The sequence below is a fragment of the Oryx dammah genome, unplaced genomic scaffold, assembly GCF_014754425.2.
Source record: "Oryx dammah isolate SB20612 unplaced genomic scaffold, SCBI_Odam_1.1 HiC_scaffold_19, whole genome shotgun sequence".
NCBI lineage: Eukaryota > Metazoa > Chordata > Mammalia > Artiodactyla > Bovidae > Oryx > Oryx dammah.
In genome coordinates, this window is record NW_024070203.1 from 28,812,899 (window position 1) to 28,829,718 (window position 16,820).

Sequence of the window (16,820 nt, forward strand, 5' to 3'; positions counted from 1 at the left end):
CAATACTTTTGCTCGCTCCGGTTTTTTTCACTCCTGCTAGAAAGATGGGTCTTGCTTGAGTAGACCCGCAAGCTCTGGACGTCCGTGCCACCGGCGTGCTGGCCTAGCCTCCCCGAAGTACCGAGTGCTGCCCTGCGGGCTCCAGCGTACTGGGCCCGGGTGGAGGACTGAAAGGGAGGCCAGGGCATGAAGATAAACGGTTGGGGGGCGGGTATCCACGTGAGGCAGACTAGCACGCCGTGGGCTGGGTACCGGATGAGCCCCTCGGGAAGATACCCACTCTCACCTCTAGCGCTACGAGTCCGGGTACCCAGGAGGTGCACTCACCCCGCCACCTCGCCCTGCACCAGGGATCCTGCCCTGGCCTTGAGCCCTGTTGGTGGCGGGGATGTGTACAGCCCAGGGTGGGGGAGCCCTGGGGCGCTCGCTATCCCGGAGGGCGCTGCGGACGCCGCTGGGTGCAAACCCCCTAATGGAGGCCTCTGGGGGAGTAGCTGGAACCCAAGTTTCCCGGCGAGGGTCCTGGTTATTGACACTTGGCTGCAAGGAAGGGTGGGTCTAGGAGACTGTGGGGGAAGTGGGTGGCACTGTGTTGAGAGGCCAGACCGCGCACGGGCGCTGAGCACCACGTGAGCAGGTCGGGCTGCAGAGCTGGGAAGTGGTCGGCTGTGATGGGGGTCTGGGAGAGGGCGGTGTTAGGGAGGTTGTTCAGGCAGCAGGTCATAACCTGACAGGGACTGTGCTGACGCTGCGTTTCCAACAGCTGCTGCGTCCTAATGTTCATCCATGAAGTTTCTGATAATTCAGTCATTCTGAACAGGTCAAATAGCAAAGTAAATTAAGATCTGATGTAATAGGGCTGAACCTGTGTACCCTATTGCAAGTTAATCACCTCAAGGATGTTGCCTATAATCTTAAATTATACACAATGGCCCATCTCTGGGAACCCTGCCTCCCAGGTAATGAGCATTGAGCTGAAATACCCTTGGTTAACTCCCAAGAAGTCTCCTGACCAGGCCCACCAGTGAGGAGTGTAGGCAGAAGAAGGGGCTTCACAGCCCCTTCTGAAGGCTAACCGGACCCGGAAATGTTTGGCTACACGCCCTCCCCCTTTAATATAAAGAAACCTGAATTCTAGCTCAGGTAAGATGGATCTTTGGAGTCCACCATCTTCTTGGCTTGGTGGCTTTCTGAATAAAGTCTCTGTTCCTTGTCCTAGCAACTCCTCTTTCCATTTATTGGCCTGACTTGCCTTGCCACTCATGGCTAGCTGACAGTTGGGGAATTTGGGGGTAAGGCCCTAGCAGCTGGCAAGACCATTTGTCCTGAGGCTCTTCTTTCAAAACTCCCCGAAGCCGCACTGGTTGTTCCAACGCTGGGCAGTTGGAGCAAGGAATCAATATTTGGGAGCAGACAGGCTCCAAACAGTAACCGTAAGTCTCTCTGAGGGTGTGTAGAGTTGGGAACTTTATTTCTTCTTTTGGGGCTTTTTCTCTGGAATAAGCCAATTTGTTTTGTCTTTGAGTGGGATACCCTGTTGGAGAGAGGAAAGAGTTGGACTTCTGCCTAATCTGTGAACCAGTTCATTTGTTTCTTTGGATGCTAGCCTTTATGTATGCAGTTTGTGTTTTGCTTGTCTTTAATTTTTTTTTTTTTTATTTTGCTGAGCAGGGGTCTTAGTTGGGGCACTCGGGATCTGTAGTAGCTGACCAGGGATGGAACCCCAGGCCCCTGCATTGGGAGCTCAGAGTCTTAGCTAGTGGATCACCAGGGGAAGTACCTGTCTTGGATTCTTTAATGTGTTTGTTTGGCTGGGCCAGGTTACAGCACTCAGGATCTTTGATCTTGCAGCATGTGGGATTCTTAGTTGCAACAAGCGGGATCTAGTTCCCTGACCAGGGATTGAACCCAGGCCCCATGCTTTGGTATTTGGACAGACTTTCCAAAAAAGATCAAATTCTAAATGAAGTTCATTTAGCCACTATCTGACTTTGAGGTTTTCCAAAGGATCCCTGGAACTCCTAAAATTATGTGTCTCTCCATCTCATAGAGAGGAATATTAAACTAATTAGGCTTATTTGGTGTGTTAAATCACATGGGAAGCATTGTCAGATAAGTGGTGGTAAAACTTCTTACTTTGTATTGTACAGGTAAACAATTATTATTTAATAATATACACATCTTAGGAATTATATGGAACTCCTATAGTTCTGGTGTATACTAGTAAATTATATCAGGCATAATTTTAGTAATTATCTTGCACAGTATGTCACAGCAGTAACCATGTTTCTTTTCAATTGCATTTCAATTTGGTTGATGCCAAAGCAAAACGGCATCCCTTAGGTGAGCAATTGCTATTTATGGTTCTGTGGTGGCTTTTGAAGGACTCTATAGCTGTTTTGTGAAGAAGCAGGGAAGAATGATGAAATCTTTTATGTGCAAGCATTTGTGCTATTACATCAGGGGAAGTAAGATAAAGGAAGGGAATGAAAAAGAGAGTGAGGATACGTTGCTTCAGACTAACTCTTCCAGGTGAGCTAGCTGTCCCAGCCGCTCTGGCCATTATGCCAATATATCTACCCCTTCTGGTGACTCAGCGGTAAAGAACCCACCTGCCAATGCAGGAGCCACGGGTTCAGTCCCTGAGTTAGGAAGAAACCCTGGAGAAGGAAATGACAGCCCAATCTAGTATTCTTGCCTGGAAAATCCATGGACAGAGGAGCCTGGTGGGCTACAGTCCCTGGGATCACAAAGAGTCAGATATGATTTAATGACTAAACAACAGCAATCTAACCCTTCCATCACCTTGTGTGCCTGTCCAGACTCAATTCCTGACCCTAGGGCTCTGGGGCTCAGGACTTCCCCTTCTAGGGATCAATTAGAAAAGCCTGTGTTAGTGTCTGGGGCAGGAACTTGGTCTGGTGTCGTCATCTAAGACCCAACAGGGCATCCAATTTAGGCCAAGAGCCATTCCCTGGGCAAGGCAATTTCCATTGCCGTTATCTCATATAGGGAGCTAAATACAGATGACTCTCCAGCTGCGTTTGTCAGATTTGTTTAGTTGGAAAGATCATGATCCTTCTTTATAGAGAGGATTCTCTACACTTGAAGCTACAGTATGCTTGAAACTAACATGATATTGTAAATCAACTATACTTCACTTTAAAAAACAGAAAAACAAGAGACTTTGAATCTAGTGATGAGTCTGTGTGTGTTAGTCATTCAGTCATATCTGACTTTGTGTGACCCTGTGGACTGTGTAGCCCACCAGGCTCCTTTGTTGGTGGATAAGAATTGACAGACAAGAATACTGCAGTGGGTTACCATTCCCTTCTCCAGGGGATCTTCCCAACCCAGGTATTGAACCTGCATTGCAGGCAGATTCTTTATCATCTGAGCCACTGGGGAAGTCCAACAATGAGTTCAGGTTTGGAAAATGGGCGACAGGCAAGGCTCTCCATTGTGGTGATGTAATCTAGCAAGACTCCATGGGGCCTTCCTGGGATAGACCTTTCCATGTCCTCTGCTTGCTGCTTTTTTTTTTTGTCATTTTGAAAGAATCATTTTCTCTGCTTTCTTCTTATTTGTAGAAAAACTTTAGCTTCCTAGACCTCCCCCAGTTCCAAAGAGTACATGTAATTGGAGAAAACGCAGAATTAAAGGAAAACAGTCAAGCGAGACAAATCATGGGTCCATTAAACAAATGTTATGACATTTAGCTCCGCATCAGAGGCCATAGATAACAATGAGTCAAAGTTTTTGAACTGTTTAGCAGATACTGAAAGCCCCAGCAAGTGGAAGAGTTAACTGTATGCTGCCCACAAGCATGTAAACCCCAGACAAGTTGGAACTAGAAAGTTGATGTTACTCCTGATTACCTCACCACCAACCAATCAGAATAATGTCCTGATTGATAAGAGGGTTGTGGGGTAAGCTGATTATATATCCCACAACCCTCTCCCTCATCCTGTCTTAAAAAGCCATTCCCTGAAAGCTACTGGGGGAGTTTAGGCCTTTAGAACATTAGCTGCCTAGACTCCTTGCCTGGTGCCTTGCAATAAACACTGTACTATCCCAGTGTGGATAGATTGACTGCATGCAGGCGAGTGGTGGACCCGATTTTGGTTCAGTAACAATGACTCAAATCTGGTTTTGGGCCACCAGATGTTAAGATTTCCTGTTAGATATATTAAGCAATATTTAGTAGGCTGCTTATCTGTTTCATTCTTGGGGAAAACATAATCTTTGATAGCCAAGAATCTCTTAATACTTCTTCTCTGCTGCCTGCAGCTATAAATGGTGATCTTGGTGGCTCAGACAGCAAAGAATCTGTCTGCAATGTGGGAGACCTGGGTTTGATCCCTGGGTTGGGAGGATGCCCTGGAAAAGGGAATGGCTACCCACTCCAGTATTCTGGCCTGGAGAACTCTATGGACAGAGGAGGCTGGTGGGCTATAGTCCATGGGGTCCCAAAGAATTAGACACAACTGAGTGACTAGCACTTGGCAGTTAAGCCACTATCACTTGGCCTCTGCTTCATGAATCCATCCCATCATCCCCACTGAAATTAGGAAGCATATCAATAGGCATCTTTTTAAAAAAATTAATGTTATTTTTGGCTCGCTGGGTCTTCGTTGCTGTGCACGGGCGTTTTCTAGTTGCAGCTAGTGGGGGCTGCTCTTCGTTGCCATGGGTTCTGGCTTCTTATTGTGGTGGCTTCAGTAGTTGTGGTATGGGGCTGAGTTGCCCTGAGGCGTGTGGGACCTTCCTGGACCAGGGATCAAATCTGTGTCCCTTGCATTGGCAGGTGGATTCTTAACCACGGGACCACTAGGAAAGTCCAACAGGCATCTCTTGTCACAGAGTTTTCCAACTTTTCAGGTACTCCCTTCACTCAGTGTCTTAAGAAGGGAGTATTCTTTAGGGCTGAGCATGAAGCTGGGAGGAGAGTGAAGTTCATATGTGCTAGATCTATTCCTTTGTTGGTGCCTTTCTATAGCTCCATCTACATCACACGCGGGAAATTCTGGCATCTCTGAGTGGTTAAGGAGGCCAGCACTGAAGCCATTATTCTGTCAAGCAACCAAGTAAAGTGTAAGAGATAGTTTCAATTGCATGAGAGTGCCCGTGATCCATTCATGGTCTCTGAGCTCCAAATGAGCTCTTCAGTGCCCGCCCTGCAACCACGGATGGGACCCTTTATGCGCGTCTCCCCAGTGTGCGCGGTGGTCGGCTGCCAGTAGAGGGCGCTAGAGGACACTGCGGAAGGAGTGGGGCTTCTCTGAAGCCCAAGAGGTGCTGTTTTCTTTATTCTGGTTTACTGCTTTGTGGTCCCTCGGAGGCTGGAGTATGTGGGGACACCCAGTGGTGCCCTGTCCAGCCGTGTTCCTGGAGCCCACAGCCCAGCCTGATGACTGCTTTGCTGTAGTCTTCCTTAGCATGTTTCGTTCTGGCGCCAGAAGCAGCACCCTGGCCTGCGCTTAGTGCCTGGTCTCCAGCCTTGGTTTGTGGGTGCCCCGGGGGGTGGTTGGAGAAGGCAATGGCACCCCACTCCAGTACTCTTGCCTGGAAACTCCCATGGACGGAGGAGCCTGGTGGGCTGCAGTCCATGGTGTCGCTAGGAGCCAGACACGACTGAGCGACTTCCCTTTCACTTTTCACTTTGATGCCCTGGAGAAGGAAATGGCAACCCTCTCCAGTGTTCTTGCCTGGAGAATCCCAGGGACGGGGAAGCCTGGTGGGCTGCCGTCTCTGGGGTCGCAGAGAGTCGGACACGACTGAAGTGACTTAGCAGCGGGGGGTGGTTCTCCACTGTTCCCAACAGGGGCCCTTGCCCGCTCCCTGAGGTGGGCGGTGAGCTGGTTCCTCTCACGGGGTGAGGGCAGGGGCGGGGCCCGGGTCAGGCTGGAAGGGTGTGTTAGGTGGTTTGCCTGCCCCTCTGGTGGGCTGTGCTTAGGGGACATGTGCAGTACCCTGCTTTTTCTCCTGATACCCAGTTTTTGTTCTCAGCTCTCAGAAGTGGCCATTGGGTTTTTTTGGTCTTTTTGTATCTTGTCCATAATTTGTCCCAGCTGTGCATGCATGCCAAGTTGCTTCAGTCATGTCCAGCTCTTTGCTTTCCTTCCTTCAGTCTGAAAATCCTGAATAAATGTCAAAAAGAATGCACTGAGTCAACAGGATTAAAACTCTGAGGCGTGAACCATTTCCTACATTGCCAGAAGCATAAAGGGAGGTTGTGCTGTCACTTCAGTCGTGTCTGACTCTGAGACCCTATGGACTGTGGCCCCCCCGCCGGGCTCCTCTGTCCATGGGATTCTCCAGGCAAGAATACTGGAGTGGGTTGCCATGCCCTCCTCCAGGGGGTCTTCCCAACCCAGGGATCAAACCCACATCTCTCAGTCTCCTGCATTGGCAGGCGGGTTCCTTATCACTAGCACCACCTGGGAAGCCCCCAAATGTGCTTGCACACAGTCATTTTGAGTCCCTGACAGTTTCTTTGTATTCTGCTGATGGAAACATTTGTCCAGGTGCAAGCAATGCAGCCCAGGGTCCGGGTCCCAGCCTGTCTTACTGGACTCTCCCCTTTACGACATGGCCGTTGCTGGCTAGGACACACACCAGGCCACACACCACTCTCGACAGCACTCAGGGTGCTGACTCCCCATGAGCCTTCGCTCAGCAGCCTCGGAGTGCCTGCACCCCAGGGACTTACCTTCTGCTGCTGGGTGGGCACATGGGTCAGCTCTGGCCTGGGCAGCCCATCAACCCCTCTGCCGTCGTGTGTCTGAACCTGAGCCTTGGGGAGAGAGTGGTCTCTTTCTGAGCTTGTCCTTCTTTGGGTACTTGCTCAGCCCTAGGTACTCTTAAATATTTGGCTGCGCTGGCTCTTATTGATAGTTGCCATACTCACGATCTTCGTTACCACATGTGCTTTTAGTTGGGGCATGCAAACTCTTAGTTGTGGCACATGGAATCTAATTCCCCTACCAGGGATCAAACCGGGGCCCCTTGTGTTAGATGCTCAGTCTTAGCCACTGGACTACCACGGAAGTCCCTCCTTTAGCATTTATATAGTATCATAGTTTAATAACTCTAACTTCTGTTCAAATGATCTGGTTTGTCTCCTGATTGAACTTAGCACTGATCTGAGATGAATCATTAAGAATGTTAAGTGCACCCACATTAGTAAGTTAAGCCTTTGCCAGTCCTCGAAGTCATTACCACTGTGATGGTCAGAGTGGAGGCACTGTGGAAAGCCTTGGCACATGTTCAAATCTTGCTCAGCATCAGAGAATTCAGACCAGAGAGAAGCCATGTGAATGCAATAGATGTGAAATGTATTTAACCAAGTCAGTAACATATTCGTCACCATTGAACCCATCCTGGACTCTTTAAGTAGAGTTGACATGGAGAGGAATTTAGCTGAAGGCTTGCATTTCTCCAACCAGAAAGAAACCCTGTGAATGTGATGTAAAAAGGCCTTTAGAAACTGCTCTTCTCCAGCTAACTCAGAAGGAGTACTAGAGAAAAGCTCCGTGAATGTAGCCAGTATGGGAAGAATTTTAGCTAACCTCAATCTTCATTCAATTCCCCAAGAATTTATATTATGAAGGAACTGGGGTCAGGTTGAGGATAGACTGTCAAGAGGCAGGAAGAGATAATCAAAAATTTACTTCATTAAATGTGATAACCTTTGAAGTGACAACCAAACCCACGTGACTGAAGAGACTCAGCCAAGTATCTGAACTCTGCCAAGCCAGTGACTTTATCAAGATTATTGGGAGAATCGTAGGCTTAGAGAAAACCAGAAGGAGGAATGTAATAAAGAACTTTATGTGACTGAATGTATAAGTCACTTTCAGTGGATGAATAGAAACTTTTTGAAGTTTAAAATATTATAAAAGAGGACTCTGTGTAGTTTGCAAAATCAATATGAGTGGATGTAAATTCTAGTAAAAGAGGACTTGAAATAGAGGTCAGAAACGCAATAACCAGCTAATTCTAGTTGGCAGAATCACAGTATTTTAGAAGTCGAATGCTGTTGGCGAGCTAGAGATTACTCACCTTAAGTTCCCATCACACCCAAAATATTTTACATCCTGTGATTTTGTTGTGGCACACGCCAGCTTGGACCATGAAGGCATGTTTGCACCTAACTGAAAACAGACAGAAAGATAATGAGGCTGACAAGGTGCTCCTGGGAATCCAATGCCTTGCACAGTGATGGGATAGTATCTGAGGACTTTGGACAAAACAGCATTTGGTTTACCATAAGGTTACTTTGTGCCAAAAAAAATACTTGTCTGTACAGTACACTGTGTGTTAAGCACTATAGCAGGAACCTGACCGTGTGCTATTTCTATGCTCCTTTTAGACATGGGTTCAGGGAAGTGATCTGCCAGCTGAGATGATGCAGCCGGGAGCAGCTGTGCTGTGGAGCTGTTGGTGCCATGTGGAGAAGCAGAGACAGCAGCTGGGTGCGCTGAGGGCAGTGGGGTCACTGGTGAGGGGAGGCCCGGCTTCCGGGGGACGGAGGGGCCGTGGGGCGGGCCTCTCCTCACTGCTCCTGCTGAGTTCAGGTCCTGGGCGCACAGCTGTTGAGATGCTGTCCTGTTCTTTAGTTCTCCATTTATCCTTAAAACCTCATCAACTTAAGTCCCTGAGTTTCATGCCGGTCTCTGCAACCTGAAAGGGCCTCATACAAAGCTTTAAAAGCTTCAATATTTTTTTTATTGTTAAAAGTATAACAATACTAAGCCATTTACAAGTCCCAAAGCACAAGAATTAAGAACACATAATTTTTATACACACATTTTTCGTACAAAAGGTTGATCTTTATAGGCATGTGAAATAAATAATCTGAAAATCAGCAGCACTGATTGCAAAATAAGTATCTTGTTCTCTGACTGTCTCAAGGTGGCCAGCCTTCTATGTAGCCAAAAGGTGAGGCGTTTGACATCTGTTCTGAGCCTGGGTGGCGAGTCTCTGCCGGAGGTTTCTCACTCTCTCCATGAGATCCTGTTCCATGGCATCCCAATGCATTTTTCTCTGGTTTAATGAAACTTGGAAACAAAATTTAAAATTAACAGTAGTTAGTTTGAGCAATGGTATAGTGTTTAAAGATAAATATGTTGCAAAGACCAATAACGAAATGAATATTCTAATCCAAATTTCTTACACGGAAAAGCCTAACGTATTACCTGGTCCTGTGAGGTTCCATTTACAAGTCAAATATTTGGTGGATTGAACGAATGCTATTAGAGAACTTATTTGCTTCTGGTTATCTTTTTTTTGGGGGGGGTGGAATATAGATTAACTTTTAAATCAGGCTTGTCTAAGAGAGAATCTGAGTTTTTTACAATAGTAAGTTTTTTCACCATGGTGTTTATTGTAATGAGAAAATTTCAAGGTGTCAAAATTAATAGTGAAATATACACCATGACCACTTTCTAATGATTCAATACATAAATCAAGTACTTTTTACAATTACCAACACAAGGAAAGTCCAGAATCAAGCTTAGAACATTACAATGTGCCTAAGTGTAACAGCCATTTCATATTGATTTAGAGGGGTAGTAAATACTGGAATTCAGTAAAGAAGCATCTTAAAAACATACTTCTCTGAAACTTACATACCCAAAGAGCTCCAATTTGTGAAAACTATTTTCCCCCAAGGAATAAAACATTTATGCTTTTTCATTTTGTTGCCAAGTAAGAAACTTGCCAAATGTGAACTCGATTTTGAAGTTTATATTATCTAGTTAAAAATTCTGATGTGTTGGAGTAGAGAACAGTTGAGAATCTTCTGTACTTTCATCTGACTTATGCATGACTTTTGGTTAATTTCATATCCTGACACAGTGTTTAGAGATGCACGTAAGAGTATGTATGTTAGTGAATGTATTTTATACCATACTGGAACTCATGACTTGCTGTTAGGTATATTTTTTATAAAGCTGGTCTTCTGGGGACATTCTATAAAAATTTCTTCTAAAAGAACCCAAAGGACCTTGTGAAGTTCTGCTTCATTTATTTGACAGTTTTATTGAAGAAGTGGTTGAAGAGTCTGAGTTTCCTGTCCTCTCCCCTCCTTTTAAAACAAATCAAGTCCTTTACAGGGGAAACTGTTGGCTCCTTTATGGGCTAACGCTGTGACTGCATTTCTGGAAGATGTTTCCATTCTAGCCCATCCCTTCCAGAAATAAACAGAAACCTCCAGTGAATCAAGTCAAGGGATCAAAAGGCAACTGATCAGCACGGAGCCCTTTGCCCTCAGCAATTCTGAGCGAGCTGGCCCCACAGTGCATCTTGGAGTCCAGAGCAGACTCATGTTTCCAATGGTTGCTGGAGGCAGCTCAGCCCAAAAGAGTCGAGAAAACGCAAATATGGAATAGCTTTGAAAACTAATCCTGAGATTTTCTTTTCACAAAGATGTGAAACAGCAGTTACAAATATCATTCATTTAGTCAGGGACAGACTTCCGCCAGCGCCTCCAGCTGCGCTTTGGGCAGCAGTGCTGTGCTGAGGAAACAGTCACATTAATGATGCCTGGCAAACCTTCCTTACTTGGGGTTTGGTCTGACCCAGTTTTCCCCCAGCTGGAAACTTGAGAATCTTGCTGCTTCCACTTTAGGATTTCCATAATCAGTGCCCTGGGAAAATGGTCTCAGTGTGCTGTAAATATAATTTAAGCCACAATCTTGCCTTGTTATTGTTTAGTCGCTGAGTTGTGTCTGACTCTTTGCGACCCCAGTGGACTGTAACCTGCTAGGCTCCTCTGTCCATGGGATTCTCCAGGGAGCAATACTGGAGTGGGTTGCCATTTCCTTCTCCAGGGGATCTTCCTGACCCAAGGATTGAACCCGTGTCTCCTGGGTTGGCAGGAGGATTCTTTACCACTAAGCCACCTGGGACACCCCCACTCTTGCTTAAACATTGCTAAATCTAACATGATAGGAGACATCTTTCTTGTTCATTGACTTACTCTGTGTCAAGGACTCCATTTCAGAAATGTCATTTAATTGTGAGGTTCTAGGCAGACAGCCTGAAGCGACCTGTTCATCTCGGCACTTGGGCACTACAGTTATAAAAGTGGAAAAAAAATGAAAGAGTGGAGTGTATAGAAAGCCTTGATTAATTCCAAATGGTCCCTAGTAAATTAAAATTGCCAAGGATAAAAAGCCCCTTACTTTTCTACTCTGGGAAGAATGCTGTCACAATTCAGAAGGCAAGCAAATTGCCGTAACTGGGAATTAAAAGCTGAGCTGAAAGTAAAGTACTTTAAAAACACCTTTAGCATAAACAAAAAACCAACAGACAAATGAAAAATACAGGTGCTAGGACAGAGATCCCAAACAATTGCTGGGAGAGACTATGCAATGAGGTTAGCAAGGCTTTCTTGAGAACAACTGGGAGCTGATCACCACTGGCTTTACCCAAGCGGGACCTGATCACAGGATATAGCACACCAGACAGAGATGGGCAAGTTCCACCCGTGCTTCTTAAGCCTGGGAAGCATGGCAGCGTCCCACACCAACCAGTGCCCCCTATGTTTTTAATCCCCATCCTTTAGCTTTGTTTTTGCTGTCTCCTAACTCCTACAGGTTTACATCCAATAAGGTATCAGAGTCTTTATTTTTTTGATCCTAACGTCGCTTAGGATGCCCCCTCCTTTGTACTCCTGTCACTAGGACCCAAGCCTCCACGAGTCGGACCCAGACTGCTTGGGTCACACAGACTCAGCAAGGTGATGCCTGCCTTTACCTGGGCTCAAGAACTTCAGCTAATGGTTTCAACTTATAGTTTTAGCTCAATCAGTCTTTGGGATAATGTGTGTGCATGCTAAGTCGTGTCGACTCTTTGCAACCCCAACTGGAGCAGGTTGCCATTCCCTTCTCTAAGGGATCTTCCTGACCCAGGGATCAAACTCCTTTCTCCTGCATTGCAGGCAAATTCTTCACCACTGAGCCACCTGGGAAGCCCAAGACAATGGATTACCAAATGGCTAATTTGAACTGGTGTCAGGGAATAGAATATGAGTCATCTTCAAGTGACTGAAGGGCTGTCATGTGGCAGAGGTAGTAAGTGCATTCTCCAGAAAAGTTTAACTGTAGTTTATTTACAATGCTGTATTAGTCTCAAGTGTACAGCAAAGTGATTCAGTTATGTATTTTTTCATATTCTTCTATATTCTGGGTTATTACAAGATACTGAATATAGTTCCCTGTGTCATACAGTAGGTCTTTATTTTATATACAGTAGTGTATGTATCTGGTAATCCCATATTAATTTATCCTTCTCCCCCTCCTTCCCCCTTTGGTAACTATAGGTTTATTTTCTGTCTGTGAGTCTGTCTGTAAATAAGTTTGTTTGTATCATTTCTTTAGATTCCATGTGTAAGTGATACGCTATTTGACTGTCTCTGGCATACTTCACATGGTATGGTAATCTCTGTGTCCAGCCATATCACAGCAAATGCTGTTATTCTTCTTCAAGGCTGAGTAGTATTCCACTGTGTACACGTACCACATCTTCTTTATCTAGCATTCGTCAATGGACATCTAAGTTTGCTTCTGTGTCTTGGCTATCGTGAATAGTGCTGCAGTGAACAACAGGGCGCATGTATCTTTTTGAATTTGAATTTCTGTCTTTTCTGGATACATGCCCACGAGTGGAATTGCCAGACCATATGGTAATTCTATCTTTAGTTGTTTTAAAGGTACCTCCACACTGTTCTCCATAGTGGCTGCACCAATTTACCTTCCTTCCCATCAGTTGTGTAAGAAGGTTCCCTTTTTTCCACACCCTCTCCAGTATATTTTTAGAAACTTTTCTGATGGCCATTCTGACCAGAGAATGGGCTTCCCTTGTGGCTCAGCTGGTAAAGAATCTGCCCGCAATGCAGGACACCTGGGTTCGATCCCTGGGTTGGGAAGATCCCCTCGAGAAGGGAAAAGCTACCCACTCCAGTATTTTGGCCTGGAGAGTTCCATCAACTCTATAGTCTGTGGGGTCAAAGAGACACAACTGAGCAACTTTCACTTCACTGACCAGAGAACAGTTTTTAATCAGAAGATTTACAAAAAGAAGAGCAGATTCAACTATATATAAGGAAGGAACAACTTTTAAATAAAATAGTGGTAGAAAATGGGATAAGGTAATGTGCTCACAGCTCTGTTAGTGCTCTGGCATAGGCTGGGCAACAACCACTGCAGAGATGATTCACATATCAGATCCTGGCAAGTCTCATGTGTCCTCCCAAATCCTTCCTGCCCACAGCTGCTTAATTCATCCTTCCAAAGGGCTGGGTTATAAACATGGAGGGGCCAATGGTTCCCTCCTTTGCGTACAGCAATGTTTCAAACACTGCAGAGCAGATTCACCTGTAAAACTTTAAAACAGAAATCTAGCTTTCCAGTTTCTATCTTAGATCTACGAAATTAAATCACCATTGGTCAGGCCCTGAATATGCATTAAAAAAAAATAATTTTATTTGTTTTTGGCTGTGCTGGGTTTTAGTTGCTGCGTGGGCTCTTCTCTAGTTGCAGCGCCCAGTGCTCGGCCTCTCTTGTTGCCGAGCACGGGCTCCTAGGGTGTTTGGGCTTCAGTCGTTGGGGCAGGTGGGCTCAGGAGTTGGGGCTCCCGGGCTCTAGAGCACAGATTCAGTAGTAGTGGCTCACGGGCTTAGTCGCCATGGCAGGTGGGATCTTTCTAGACCAGGGATCAAACCTACATCTGCGCTGGCAGGTGGATTCTTTACCACTGAGCCACCAGGGAAGTCCCTGAATATGTATTTTTAAAAAAAAAACAATTTGTAATGCACCTGAAAAATTGCTGGTCACTTGCTAATTATAACAGAAAGGTAAAAGGTGAAAGTTCTTTTTTCTATACTTCTTGTACTGTAGCTTGCTTATTTCCTTCATTTAATTAAGGTATTTATTTTAAAGCCCCAAAGGTGATTCTTATTATTTAAAATTATCTTTTTCTGAAGTGGTACTACATGTACCACACAAAATTCAAAAGGAGCAAAAAGGAACAAACTAAATTTCCTTCCTTTCCCTAACTGCATTCCTTGGCTGGGAGGGAAGCCCTGTTCTCAGTCTTCCACAGGTCACTCTGCTGTCTGCCAGGCTGGTAAACAGGATGAAGCCCAACTGCTCAGCTTGGCACTGAAGGTCCCTGTCACTCTCTCGAACCATCCTTGTACAGAAGCCCTCTGCACCAGTTAGCCTAACCTGAATCACCATGACAGGCAAGTTTCTGCCACTGATTAATTATTTTTAACAAGTTCTGTCTTGGACAAGGTGGTACTAGTGGTAAAGAATCTGTCTACCAATGCAGGAAAACATAAGAGATGTGGGTTCGAACCCTGGGTCAAGAAGATCCCCTGGAGGAGGGCATGGCGACCCTCTCCAGTATTCTTGCCTGGAGAATCCCAAGGACAAAGGAGCCTGGTGGGCTACCATCCATGGGGTCGCAAAGAGTCGGACATGACTGAAGTGACTCTTTTATGAGGGTAGCTCATGGAGGCTTTAATTGGTCAATCCACAAAAATGGTAAGGGAAATGGGGTGTGTCTGTGTGTCTGTGTGTGTGTCTGTGTGTGTGTATGGTGTGTCTGTGTCTGTGTGTGTGTCTGTGTCTGTGTGTGTGTGTGTGTGTGTGTGTTCCTGAGAGAGATCCTTGGGGAAGCCTGCAAACCCTGAGGGGTTAGAAAATGGTGGAAATCAATGTTAGAACTGTAACAAAATTACAGATCACCTAGTCTATACTCTTCTCATTTTACAAATGAGGAAATACCACCAGGAAACACTTCCTAATAAACACAGATTGAACAGGAGTAAATAAACTAACCAGGACACAGCTTGGTGACTCTGGCTAAGTTTATTTGAGCCGTGTCTTCCTTTGCCATGAAGCTGGGACTAGGTCTTCCTGCCACCTCACCGTGAGATCCTGCCTCCCTGAACGGTCCTCCCACTGCTCCAGGCTCCTCCCTTTCTTCAAGGCCCTGTCATTTTAAAAACCTGGTCCAATGGCTCCGCCTGGCCACCAGCATTTACTAATGTCATTAAAACAATAAATTTTAAGATAATTCACTTACCACAAAATTTACCCCTTTGAAGGGTACAATTCAGTGTTTTTAGTACACTGAGGGTTGTATAATCATCACCACTAATTCTAGAACATTTTCACCATCCCCAAAATAAAGCCCATACGCACTGGTAGCCCACTCCCCTACCACTCCCACCTGCAAACCACTAACCCACTTCTGCCCTAGAGATTTGCCTATTCTGGACGTTTCATGAAGAGAATCATATAACATGCAGCCTTCTGGTCTAGCTTCTTTAACTTAGCATAAGATTCTCAAGGTCCATCCATTTTGTAGTATGAATCAGTTAGTTCCTTTTTATGGCTAAGTAAAATTCCATCGTATGGGTATCCCAATTTATTTTATCCATTCCTCGTTTGATGGGTATTTGGGTTGTTTCTCCTTTTTGGCTATTATGAATATTGATACTGTGGGCGATTCAGTATACAAGTTTTTGCAGGGATGTATTTTCAACTCTCTGGGTGTGTGTCTAGGAGCACAACTGCTGGGTCACATGCAGTCTCTCTGTGTTTAACCTTCTGAGGAACTGCTGGACTGTTTCCCGCAGCGGCTGTGCCACACCACATTCCCACCAGCACTGCTCTGGTTTGGCTGGTCCTTGCCCACACTGTTAATGGATTACATCGATGCTAACTGATCCCCGTGGATGGAGGAGCCTGGCGGCTACAGTCCATGGTGTCGCAAAGAGTCGGACACGACTGAAGCAACTTAGCATGCAAACACAATGACTAATTTAAGCTGAACAGCTCTTCATGTGTGTGTTGGCCATTTGAGTATCTTCTTTGGAGAACTGGTCAAATCTTTTGCCCATTACAAATCTGGACTAATTTTATAAGATATTGCTATTCAGTTTCAATTTAAGTTTACAGGCCTGGGATTTCAGGGTGAGGGCCACTCATATTGTCCAGAAGGTTCTGTTTTCTGGGAAATGGTAAGAATATCCTCCCCATTGCTAAGAGAGACTGGCACTAGGGACCATTTAAATAACCAGTCTGTTGTTGGCACACTTGCCTGTTTCCACTTCCTGTGCCTCCTTTCCAGCTCTGAGTGACAAACCAAGGCAACCACCTGTGATCAAAATGCCATTTTCTCAATTATAGCCGATTATCCCTCAGTTTTGGGATTAAATGACATGGATTTAATTTCTATACCCTGATTAAGGCAATGATCAAATCCTTATACATATGCCTTTTGAAGATGGATGATTATCAACCAAACTCTCTCTGATTGGTGAAACTCAGGGATGTTGACAAATGTAGGTGACAGAACAGGAAGACACCATGGAGGTGGCAGACCCAAATGTAGGAAGGCTATGGTTGCAGGCAGTCTTTTGCGGTTTCTTCCCTTTTACTATCTCTAAATTCAGAGGTTCTTGAAAAGCGTCAATGGTTTTCTTCTAATGTGGGGGTCAGTGTGACAGGGTGAGGGAGTAAGGCAGCGCCAGCGGTTGGTGTCTTCTACAAGCAGGTTTTAAACATAGCTTGCCTAAGGGCTCTGAGTACTATTTGAGACCTAAACTCAAAAGCATGAGAGGTAATGAGGGGTTTCAAAAGCAGCCTAGTTAAATAAGCATGACAGCATCTAATCTCTATTTTTACTTTTCAAATTTGTGTACTATAAAAGTAAGGTAATACACAGCTACATTAGTCATAAAAGCCCCGAACTAGACATAACCCTGGAGAAGGCAACGGCACCCAACTCCAGTACCCTTG

The 16,820-nt window shown here is 45.4% G+C and overlaps 1 protein-coding gene across 5 annotated transcripts in view; it reads right to left on the bottom strand.

The window, feature by feature from the left end:
• Positions 1-8,784: 8,784 nt before the first annotated feature.
• Positions 8,785-16,820, bottom strand: part of TBC1D31 (TBC1 domain family member 31) — a 62,181-nt gene continuing 54,145 nt past the window's right edge. For 3 of the 5 annotated variants that reach the window (XM_040261882.1, XM_040261879.1, XM_040261883.1), the window contains 2 exons: positions 10,985-11,077; positions 8,785-9,062 (listed from right to left, as the gene is read on the bottom strand). In XM_040261882.1, the coding sequence (XP_040117816.1) occupies positions 8,929-9,062; positions 10,985-11,077 (227 nt within the window). In that variant the 3' untranslated portion in view covers positions 8,785-8,928. The remainder of the gene's footprint in view (positions 9,063-10,984; positions 11,078-16,820) is intronic. The other 2 variants (XM_040261880.1, XM_040261884.1) reach the window with 1 other exon arrangement.